This window comes from Ambystoma mexicanum, chromosome 1q, assembly GCF_040938575.1.
Source record: "Ambystoma mexicanum isolate Mex_15411 chromosome 1q, UKY_AmexF1_1, whole genome shotgun sequence".
NCBI classification, from domain to species: domain Eukaryota; kingdom Metazoa; phylum Chordata; class Amphibia; order Caudata; family Ambystomatidae; genus Ambystoma; species Ambystoma mexicanum.
Window position 1 is genome coordinate 554,925,262 of NC_090922.1, and position 12,462 is coordinate 554,937,723.

General features: G+C 48.7%; 1 protein-coding gene across 1 annotated transcript in view; it reads left to right on the top strand.

Annotated features, from left to right (window-relative positions):
* The first annotated feature begins 2,551 nt into the window (after positions 1-2,551).
* Positions 2,552-12,462, top strand: part of BCL3 (BCL3 transcription coactivator) — a 147,411-nt gene continuing 137,500 nt past the window's right edge. The window contains exon 1 of the mRNA XM_069640993.1: positions 2,552-4,370. Within this exon, the coding sequence (XP_069497094.1) occupies positions 3,383-4,370 (988 nt within the window). The 5' untranslated portion in view covers positions 2,552-3,382. The remainder of the gene's footprint in view (positions 4,371-12,462) is intronic.

Here is a 12,462-nt window from a genome sequence, read left to right on the forward strand (position 1 = left end):
TGACCATTCCTGGGCGCCGAAAAAATGTGCAAGTTTGGCGGAAGCCTGCCAGTTTTACCAGCAAGGCTACTGGAAAACTTGTAATGAGGCCCATTCTCTTAAATCCACTCATTGCATTCTCTACACAGGCACACATCCACCCTCCCACCCAGAACATTCAAAAACACACATCACTTCTCATTCACCCACCAGTCACTCACACCTTCTCTTACATCCACTAAATTAATTCTCTACAAAGGCACACATACACACCCAATCAGAACATTCAAAAACACACGTCACATCACTTCTCATTCACCCACCAGTCACTCACACCTTCTCTTACATCCACTCATTGCAATCTTCTCAAAGGCACACACACACACCCACCCACCCAGAACATTCAACAACACACATCACATCCCTTATCATTCACCGACCAGTCACTCACACCTTCTCTTACATCCACTCATTGCATTCTCTACAGAGAGACACACACACACACACCCAGAACATTGATAAAAACACACATCACTTCTCATTCACCCCCCATTCACATACATACACCTGACACACACTTCACACATGCAAAACACACATCATATTGCAAAAAATAAAGCCTTACCTTTTTCTTGCAGCTTTGGTCCATCCTTACAGACCCCTCGGCTCCGCTCCGCTGTGCTGCTCACAGACAGGAACCAGGAAGCTGTAAGAGCTTCCTGGTTCCTGTATGTGAGCTGCAAGGAAGCCGAGGGAGAAGGGGTTGGAGCTGAACGTGGCATGTGACATGTGTCACATGTCACGGTGAGCTCCAACCCCTACTGAGTGTCTCCCTGGCCCAACCTTAACCCTGATATTAAATGTTAAATGTTAAATGTATTTATATTGTGCATCGTCACCAACGGAGTTGGTCGCCATGCGCTCTGGCGGATCTGTAAACAAGAAGGGGGCGTGTGTTTGGTTAGTCGGGAGAAGAGGGAGTAGGAGAGTGAGAGAGGTGGTGTGCTGTTGGTGGCTTCAGCTTGGTATACACTGTGCGCTGCGTTTTGGTGTTAGTTTTGGACCGGGGCACGACCATGTGTGCTGTTGTTGATGTGGTGTGGTGAAGTGCGTGCGGTTTGCTGGGCGATAGTAGGTTGTGTGAATTTATGGGTGAGTTAGGTATGTAGATCTTTGAAGGTAGGGTTTGTGGGGTGAGAACCCTGGTTGTGGCACATCTTGTTCTGTTTAAATTACATTACTACCGGTGGGATTAGTTGCTACTATCCTTTTTTGACCGTCTGGCTGTAGAGGGTCTTAGCGCTGTGGACACCCTGTTGTATTCTAATGACCTATGTATAGTGAGATTGGTATGTCTATTCTCCTCCTTGGGTGTCGGAGCATGAGTTGTGGTGTCTTCTTACCCTACTATCTATGTGAATTTGTCTGCTGGAACTTCGGGTGTGGTAAAGGGCGGGGATGCTATGGTGTGGTACAGTGCCTGATGGGTGAGGACTGGGCCGGGGATCCACCAGACCTTGTGTGGCGGATTCCCCCGCGCTGCAGGAGAGCAAGCTACACCTAAAGCACCTGTTATTTTTTGCCCAAAAAAATGTTTTTATTTCTGTTAAAGATGTTTTTTATTTTATTTTTTACTTGGGGTCGCAAGGGAGTCCCAGAGGTTGCAACTGCCTGGCGACCCCCAAATCACGTCCCGGCAATCACATGGCTCTGCAAAGAGGCCGTGTAAATTGTTATTATTATATTAATATTACTATTATTTCAAAAAAGCGTCAGGTGGTCATGAGGGCAGCCAGGTGTACAGGAGTCCGGGAATCACACGTGCACGTTGAATCAGCGAAGTGTGGGTGTATGTGGCGTATGCAGATATCTGTTGGAGTTGCTAAGACGTTGCTCGCCACACGACAATCGCTTCACAGCCCCTGGGCATCCACTTTACCGATTCGCACAGGCGACTATGCAGATGTGACGCGCAGCCGGAATGCACGTACATATAGAATTGAACAATTATGCACTTATTTGGCTAGCAATACGATCAATACGGATGCGTCTGCATCTGCCTGCACGCCCAGTTCATGCCATGGCGCTATGAGTCGGCGGTCATGTGGCGATAGAGGGCGTAAAAATAGATATTTGTTTATGCGCAAATGTGTGTATTCGGAACTCCTGTCTAAGTACGTGCCTGGGTAATGCAAGCAAGGCTGTGTAAATATACCCGTGTGATTGCCGCGCGCCATGCTCATGCCCGCGTTTTGACTGACTGTATACGCGCCTTTGTTTTGCAGAACTCTGTGCGCGCCCGTGTATTTGCACATCCGTGTGTGTGACTGTGAACGTTTCTTTTGTGTACGCGCATGTTCATGTTTGTCAGTGGGTGCGTACCTGCATACCTACGCGCACAGTCCCGTATGTGAACCCGTGTGAACCGCGTACTGTACATGTGAGCGCCTGCGTACGTGCTTGGTAGTGCGCTGTACACACATGCAACTTGAAGGCGAACCCTGCCCCAGGTGAGATCCTGGGTGGAGATTGGCGTCACTGGTGAGCTGCACTATGCTGGTCTTTGCCCCCTACTCTTCTGCGAAGCTTGGGGTGGGGGGGCCTTTCCTACCCGGTCTGGAGTCGGGGACTCCGAGAGAGGAGGAGGGGGGGATGAGGAGACGCTGACTCAGACGGCGGCTCCTGACCTGGCCTTGCCCCATGGGAGGGGCGACCGGCAGCCTCTCGGGGATCAGGAGGGAAGCTGTCCTTCCAGGCCCGCAGCCGCCCTTCCTTCCCATGCGTGACTTGAGCCAACAGAAGGAACTCCCCTTCAGGGAAGTACTGCCGCAGAAGTACCTCCCATGTCTTTCACCAGAAGGCCAGGGGAAGTCCCTCAGACACAGCTGCTGCTGCTGCTGCACAGACTGTTCAACTGGCAGCGCGCGCAATACAACGTCCCCAGGTCTCGAGAGTACGCTGCAGGGGACTGACTTCAGAGGAGCAGGGGCGGCGACCACCTGAAACACCGAGACACTTCGGGGCCCTGAAACCACCACTACTGGGGAGACCTCTGACTGCACAGGCATTCAGCAACTAAATTGCACCTAAGGGTTCAGCACCACGACTGAAGTGGAACGTTGACCCCAGGGCTTTGTAGGACCACAGTGACCCCCTGAGATCAGACAAACTTGATTATCAAAGACCCCCCAGGACTCAGGTGATCCCTGATTCAATATAAAGAGTCACTCGGACCTCTTGGACGGTGCAGACAGGCAGGGCATAGCACATGGACATATTGAAGGGGTGTTGTTTGCAGCTGGGTGTTCTTCCAAGTATGACCTTAGTCTCGGATTACCCTTGTACCTGAGGTGATTCACAGGGAAGAGAAGAAGCAAACGCTCTGCTGCCGCTGAGTTTCCGCATGGTCTCATCCGTTCTTTTGCCCCTGCCTGGCTACTCTGTTCCGTTGATGATACTGGACGCCTTCCACTCGGACGTTCCCACGGGCTGGTGGGAACGCAGAGCCATTGGACCTCTGAAGATGGAAGGGGACCACGAATGGGATGATGCATCTCCTCTGGATCTCCGGACAAAGAGGAACATGGAGCCATCCAATAGGGCGGAGGCTGGTCATTGGCAGAGGGGTGCGCAGAAACTGATCAGCCAAGTCCAAGATGGGAAAGGTATTGAAGAAAGTCGACCTAGGGTCAGGTCACCCGAGTCCAACTACTTTAGATCCTTGGCAGGACCTTGCGTGCTGCCGCGTCCTCATGGGGATCCCTTTGCACCATACAGCGGAATAGGGATGTCTGCTTTCAATCCCTCTTCCTCAATGGGCCCCCAGCATGATGGTGTCATGGACAGAAAGCCCTCTACAGCCTTTTCAGTTGGACAAGGAAGTGCCCTCCATCCCATGGGAATCCCAGATGAGAAACCAGAAATCTGGAGAAGCCAGGAAAGATCGGTGTGCCCAGTGCCCACCATCAATGGCACATTGTCACCACACTGCGGCGACCGCCCTGGCTTCCAGAGCCCCAAAACTGTCAGTCCCCTGGGGCAACCTCACGACAGCTTGTCCCCTGTTCAGGAGCCAGCGGTCACTCATCGGGCCTTCGGAAGTTCAGAGATGGAGGGCTCACAGGGTCCAAAAGGCGTTGAGAAGTCTCAAAACTCTCTGCCTCTTCGCAAGCGGCGTTATGCCGTCCAGGCCAGTGAGGAGACCCTACAACCTACTGACAAAGTGCCCAAGGTGGAGGATGGCCAGAAGGGAAATGGGACCCTAGGAGTAAAGGAAGAACCTAGAGGAGAAGCATGCGCCCAGCCTGAACTCCCCACCAATGGCTGCACCCACTTGGGCAAATACTCTTCTTACCCAGATGAGTACACGCGTCCTCAAGCATTCTACACAGGTGAGGATTAGCTAGGCATTTTCATTTTCCTTCTTAAACGAGCCGGGCAACTCATATCACAAGGGGTTACAACTCAGACAGGAGGGGGAAGCACCTACCTCCGTGTTACAGCTTATGAGTCCCTGGAGCTCTGGCTGTCTGCCAAGTAGTGCAGAATTGCCAAATACATTTGAAAAGCATGTTTCGCAAATTATTGACTGAAGTACAGAATGAGTAAGCCTTTGTTGCTGTAGAGTTACAAAACCAAATCAGTTCCAAATAACATACACATTTGTTTTGCATATTGCAAAGAAAGCGTTTTTTGGTTCTGGGAAGGAAATGTGTTATATTAAATATAAGGATGGTGAAATAGTTCATCACATCAAAAGTATACTTTTTTTAGGGGTTTTGAATGGTAACAATTGATTGGTAAAATTATCTTTCAAAACAATCAAATTATTAAGGTCAATGATTTTTCCAAACGTGATGTGCATGCTGCTCTGTTAAGTAGGCCTATTGCATGCAATGGCACCTACCTGAGGCATGGGAGCTCTTGGGGAATGTATCCTGCTGCAATGGGAGTCAATCGAGGACTTCCGCCTGTCCTGGGATGACTCCGATGATGGCAGTATAGCCTTGCTGCTTGTTCTGGATTGGCCAAGACAAGAGCAGTCAAAGACTGTCCTGGTTTGACCCAGATCAGTGCAGTCTAGAGTGCGTACGTGCCCTGGTTTGGCACAGGCTGGTGCAAAATAGGGATGACACATGTGCTGCTTTGATCCTGTATATGGCTGTCACCTATGTTACTTTGAATGGGTCAATTGCCTATGACTGATCGCTCTTGCCCCCATTGATATGGATCGTTCCAGCGGTCCGGGACTGATGATATGTGTGAGGGTTTGTTTGATACCAATGACGCCACTTGTCTTTGATTATATGGCTCAGGCAGTTGAGCACTGTTGCCTCTCCTGATGTGCATGGCCCCAACTTACCATAGCTGCCACATCCCGGGTTTGACACTTGTGGGGTATAGAGCTTCTACATCCTGGATTGGCTTGCTGTTATGTCTAGATCTTCCATCTACCATGGCTTGTTTGGGCCAAGTGTTCTGCAGCGTCCACATCTCCTGCACTGCATACCCTCTACAGTGTCTAGTGGACCAATCACATATTGTGTGGGTGCCCTATGTTCTAGAGTCCCCCTCTTCTGGATTGTCTGCCTCTTGCAGTCTCTAGATTTTCAAATCCCATGGTTTTTGTGAGTCAATTTGTCCAGATCTCCCGCCTCTCCTGGATTGAATGGTTCTGTTGGGGACCCTGGATCCCATAGCTGGTTTTTCATGTGATCCCTGTAAGTTAGAGCTCCCCCAATCCTGGATTGTATGGCAATTGTGATCTCTAGATCTTCCATCTCCCATGGTTTCAGTGGGTCTAGCGTTCTAGAGCTTCCACCTCCCCTGGATGAGACTTCTATGTTGGAGCCTAGACCTTGTACCTCCCCTGGATGAGACCGCTCTGTTGAAGCCTAGACCTTCCACCTCCCCTGGATGAACCTGCCTTGTTGGAGACTAGAGCTTCCACCTCCCCTGGACACAACGGCTCCATTGGAGTTTAGAGCTTCCACCTCCCCTGGACGAGACCTCTCTGTTGAAGCCTAGACCGTCCACCTCCCTTAGAGGAGACTGCTCTGTTGGAGACTAGAGCTTCCACCTCCCCTGGATGGAACTGCTCTGTTGGAGCCTAGAGCTTGCACCTCTCCTAGATGGGATCACTCTGATGGTCTCTAGAGCTTCTCATCCCATGATTTGTATGGGCCCAGTATTCTAGAGCATGCATGGCTCTTGCAGTCTCTAGCGCATCATCAGTAATGATTGGAGGGGATTGGGTGGGGGTCGCTAGACTATGGTTGCAGACTGTCCGGATCTGTGTGGCCTTAAGTATCTCTACTGGACCAGTTTTTCTGTGATAGGGTTGAAGGATCTCGCAATTATCACCAAAGTGTCTTCTTGGCTCTGAGCTGATCCCAAGATCACTCAAAGGGCAGGTATGCACTCATGCTTTTTAATGCTTGAGCTAGTATTTTCAGAGGTGTGCACACCAAAAGATACTGGTCGGGCAGATGACAGTGCCCAAGTGAAGTCTGCCCTCATAATTGAGGGTGGGTGCAGCAATGGCTGAAGTAACCAGAACTTAGCAGAGGGGGCAGCATAATGTTGTCATGGACGAGCAATGTTTCTCTTGATGAGAAACACTAATATCCTGATCACGGGGTTTTGGGGGGAGAAAATTGGTAAAGAGCAAAGGCATGTGCAGGGCAGGAGGTCATCTAGTCTCTAAATACAAACATCTACACTTTTCTCCATCTTTAGTTAAAGAAGCAGTGCTAATGTGTAGGTTTCCAGTCTAGGACTGGCTTCTGTCCATTCTTGATGGATCCAGTGTGTGGTTATTCTGCAAAGTGTTTGTTGCATCGCCGTCAGGCCACTTAAACGTGTGTAAGGGAAATTAGAGAAAGTGAAGGGGGAGAGGTGGGAAAAGACAAAAAGAAACGAGTGAATAGAGAGGTGGTGATTTGTGGAGATAAATTAGGTGGAGAGTGAAAAGAATCGGAGTCTGACAGCTGGTTGGAACTTAGCGCTTCAACACAGTGAGAAGGGCACCAGGACAGAGAAGTCCAAGATATTCAGCTCTCTCTTTTCCCCAATGTTGTCTCTGTATGTGGACAGGCTCTTCCTGTTGTCTGGCTCTCTCCTTCTGGGCGCCAAAAGCTATAGTGCATGAGGGGGTGGGGTTGCGGGGGGTGGGTGGGCTGAGAACAGTAGTACCAAGTGCCCACCACTTTCGGGAAGGGAAAGGATATCGGGGTCCATGGGAGGATGAACTTTCTGAGGTGCTAAGGAAGCACAGTGGTATTCTCCTATCTCAGGACCGTCCGGCCTAGGCCCCCGATTCAGTGGCCTGACTCTATGCCGCCTGGGAGACTACACCATAGAGGTTTCATTGACGAGTGGCCTTTGGTCCTGTTTCAGAACGGTCAGTGCATATGGAGGATATGCGTGCAAGAAGAGTAAACACTGTCTGTGCCAGGTGAGAGACACATAGTGAGAGTTGTAAAGCCTGGCACAAGTAATTGGAGGTGTGGAAAACGCTCTGTATGGTGGGAGAAGAAGAGGTAGCTTGGCTTTAACAGACATTGAATACACCTAAGATATAAAGGCATACACACATACATAGCTAGTTCCCACGTGATCGTCATTTCGATCGTGAGAGCAAACATTGTCAAATTTGTTGGCAATTTTCATTTGCTAACCAGGTCAGGGAGCACGGCAGGGGTACAAGATATTCCTCAAAGATGGGCAACAATCACAGGCTTGTCTTCACCCTGGCCTGATTAGGTATTCTCACAATGTACAATGCTTCCCATGATTAGGAAGGTCACTGATACAGCTTTGGATGACATTTCTCTCTAGGACCGACACCCACTTCCCGGTTTGATGGGGTTCCACCATAGTGCCAATGCCTAGGGCTAGTGAAATCCCTGCCCGCATCTGTGCAATCATTAGGGATAGCACCTGCCATGGTTTGGTTAATGTCGGTGTTAATGGTGACCACTACTGGTCTGGGTTTGGATGGTTGCAGTGTCTGTGCTTCACATTTTCAACATTTTGAAAGACGCCAATTGTTCAGGGCTCTTGCATGACCTGGTTTGGATGGTTGCAGTCTATTGCTGCTCTAGGTGCTCTTCAACTACTAGCGTAGGGTTCTGGCACAAAATAAAGCCATACAACATGAACCTATTTCCGCAACATTGTACGACACCAGTTGTCTAGGGCTGTCACCCCTCCTGGTTTGCGTGGTTTAAGGATCTATGTCTGACCTCTGTCTCTTGCTTTGCAAGGCACCAATTGTGTAGCACTCTCGCCTGTCCTTGTTTGATTGGTTTTAGTTTCTATACCTGCTATTTGTGCCACTTTGTATGAAGCCACTTGTCTATTGCTCTCACCTGTCCTGGTTTCGATGGTTGCAGTTTATAGCTGCTATTTCTGTCATTTTATGTGAGGCCACTTGTCCAGGGCTTCATCTGTCTCTGTTTTTGGTGGTTGCAATTTCTTTACCTGCTATTTGGGCCAGTGCCACTCGGTACGAGACCACCTGTCTAGCACAACCACCTGTGATTTGTACGAGACCAGTTGTGTATGGCTGCCACCTTTTCTGGTTTGGACGTGTGAAGTGCCTATGCCTGTCGTTTGTGCCACTTCGCATAACACAATGTGTCTATGGCGGCCACCTGTCCTGGTTTGACCTACTCTGGTTTTTGGCAGCTGTGTCGTGATTTCACTCCAACGCCTGCCATACAAGGATGTATCCTGGGCCCTTGCCTGGAAAAGCTTTTTTTTTAATTAACAGAAGTTGTGGCAAATTGCGCAGTAGCCTGCTTGTTTGGCCTGAGCACATGGGAGAACCTGTCTTTTGTGGATTCAGTCCAGATACAGAAAATACTCTATTTCCAGCTTAATACTTCCTCTCTGCGCGCAGTGGTGTCGCTAGGGGGGTGTCGCTAGGGAGGTGTTGGGGGGAGTGGCGTGCTCCTCCTCTGAAATCCTGCCCCCCCTCTAGTCCCCCCTACCTCAGCCTGGCTTCTTTCTCTGTTCTGTCTGCAGTGCTGTGTCTGCCTGCACAGCACAAACACAGGCTCACAATCAATACTGCCGCACAACAATGAAGAGCTGTTAAGTTCCCCCTTCAGCCAAGAGAAGCCCCTCCAATCAGAATGTAGAACACAACATGGGTAATTAGTAACTTAATGGTTTAGTGCCTATATTCCATAGTCTGATATTCTGATGGGAGGGGAGGTGCAGTGGGGTGTAGCAGTTGGTGTGCACAAACGATTCTCTGTAGGAGTGCTTCTGATGTCACACATTGTCCTTTTATAGGCGCACCCCATACTTTTGTCTGTGGGCCCCCCACTTGTGTCTGTGGCTCCCTCTGTGCCCCTCCTAAATTTCATTCCTGGCATTGCCACTGCTGCATGCACCTTTCTGTGAAGGAGTCTGGAGCAAGCCTGGCATTGGTGCCCTTTAATAAGCTGAGTTCATGGTAAACAACTCAAACTCTTAAATACATACTTATTTGAGGTAGACAAATACAGTGTGTGTGTGTGTGTGTGTGTGTGTGTGTGGGCACATCTAGTATGATTGGCGCCCCCATCTCCTGGAGTGGATATGCGCGACAGTGCTCCTAGTATCACCATGAAACCCCCATCTCCTCCAGTGGGGGCTGGTTTGAGGGAATTCCTAATACGCCCAGAGCTACCCCATTTTCTCTAGTGAGTGTGGAGAGGGTATTGTAGTTTCTTGCGAGTGTGCTTCTATTATGATTATTGTCTCCATCTCACTCAGAGCTTCTGTGGGAGAACACACGTAGAAGATGGCTGCCACCTTGACGAGTGGTGTGCATGGGTGTTCTCCATCGCCACTTCAATTTGTGTGTGTGTTTGTATGTCTCTGTGTGTTCATAAGGCACTTAGTACCCCAATCCCCTTTTACATCAGTGGTATTCAAACTTTTTTATGCCGAGCATCCCTTGAGTAGAAATGTTGGTACCGAGCCCCCCCCCCCGTTAAGCACAAATATTGTTGCTGTGCCCCCCATCATATGCCATAGCTGTTTACATGTTTAATTAACAGCCATAAACGTACTACCTTTTGAAAGAGCCTCACGCCCTCCCCCCTCTGGACATCCTTCAGGGCAGCCCCACAGTTTAAAGTTCACTGTTTCACATATATGCAGTGATTAGGGTTCTAAGTGCCGTATGAACATGTGTACGTGTGTGAGAAAGTGCAAGAAGTGTCATGTGTCCCACTGTCGTGTGTGTGTGTGTGTGTGTGTGTGTGTGTGTGTGTGTGTGTGTGTGTGAGAGAGAGAGAGAGAGAAAGAGGTAGAACGAGAGAGAGGGGTGTTTGATAATGCTCATACATTTTTTTTAAAACCCATTTCCTCATGTTTGCTTGTATTTGCTTGATCTAGTTGTTAGTGTCTTGTTCTCAAAATGGCGTGTCTCTGCTGTAGCCTCTACCCAATTGTCACCATCGTCAATGGGTTTGTGCATGTGTATTTATGGGGTTCTTACAGTGTTCCCATTATATCACACAATCGTCTGTGTTGCTAAGGGGGGTGGCGCTGAGGGGGCAGTAGCCCCTGGTGTTTTGGTTGTAGCCATGATAGAAGCTCAGGGGTAAAATTAAAAGGTTAGCTAGCCCCGAGTCACAACAGTCCCGACATTGGCGTAACCCCAGATCTTTTCCAGAGCTAGCGACACCGCTGTGTGTACACTCCAAGTATCCTTATTCCATCTCCAAACTATCGATAGGTGTGTATGAAGTAAGGTCCAAATAAGGCACTTTGCAAGCCTATTTCTGCACTACTGTACATGGTGTCAGCACTTCCTCTCCACTCAAAAAATCCAAGCCTCATTTAATAGGATCAAAGATCTTCCATTTATAGCAGGAAGAAGGTTGAGGTGAGGTCAGCCAATCAAATTCAAAGCAACTTTATTAGGATGATACGTTTAACAACTGTTAACAAAGTTAAAATCAAATGTATCGCACATACAAACTGCATCAATATCGTACAGTATTGATCTTTCGGTCTTGACACATTTTCAGAACCCTGATTTGCTCATATCTCAGTATTTTGTAGAGTGCAGGGAGAAATGCATCTTGCGTTCTCTTTCTTCCCTGTCACACTGGCTAGAGTTTCTTCCCAGTTCTCTTCCCTGCCACACTGGCTAAAGAGTCGGACCTCCCTGAGTCCCTTCAGTCTCATAATGGCTGGAGGGCCATGCCAGGTCTCTTCCCTGTCCGACTGACTGCAGAGGCTGGATTCTCTGGATCACCCCTTCCACATTGGCTGTGTACACTTGCCTCTCTGGGTATCTACCCTGTCACACTGGCTGGAAGGCCTTCTCATGTCTGTTCCTTGTCATGCTAGCTGGAGGCCCTTTCCAGGTATCTTCCCTATCACATTAGCTGGGAGCCCTTTCCAGGTCTCTTCCCTATGACACTAGCTGGAGATCCTTCCCATGTCTCTTCCCTGTTACACTGCCTAAAGAGTTGCATCACCCAGCCCAAAGTCTCTTCCCAGTAACACTGGCTGGAGGGCCTTGCCAGGTCTCTTCCCAGTCACACTGGCTGCAGAGGCTGTATTCGCCAGATCTTCCCCCTTTCGCACTGGCTGAAGAGTCGAACCTTGCTGAATCCCTTCTCATACTGGCTGGAGGGCCTTACCAGGTCTCCTTCCTGTCACACTGACTGCAGAGGCTAGATTTACTGGATCTACCCCTCCCCCTTTATTCTTCCTGGACTTTCTTTATCTTTTTGTAGAGGAGCAGGTGGACACCTTCTCCCTTGTCTCCACCCCCTTAGCACTGTCTCATTGGAATGACAGACAATGAGTCACAATTGGGAACCTGTGCACGAATCCTTGCAACATTCCTGTACCACGTAGAGTATATGAGAGGCAATATGCACCCAGGCAACCATTTAGAGTGTACCCACAATCTGTCATAGTGGAGGAAAGCTACCAAGAAGGAAGCCCTTTGCTGAACTGTTGAAATGCAGCCATGAACAGAATGGATGTACGTTAAAACAAAGTGTGACAACAGTAAAAGAATGTTATAAAGAAGATATGAGAACCTATGTTGAAACAATATGAAAATACTTAAGGATGATGATGTAATTGGAGCACTAAGAGATACATTTGCTCAATGATACAATAATCATAAACACAAAAAAGTATGAAGTGACTCACTGATCAATAACTGTAAATACGCCGTAACACAAGGTAGAAAGAACACATAGAAACATTCAACATTTTGGACGACCGTTAGAATAAGATGGACAACGGCTTATGTCAATCAACCCAGCTACCTCAAAACACGACCCCAGCATCACAAGTGAAAAGACGATGAAGAGGCTTTTTTTCCATGGAAAATAAAAGAGTACATTGGCCTAGGACCAAGGATGCTATTTCAAGATTTGAAGGCAAAGTAAAAAGGGAGTCTAACTGGCATACCATGTGCGAAGGACCTATTTCTCAAGATTAGGAGGAACAAGA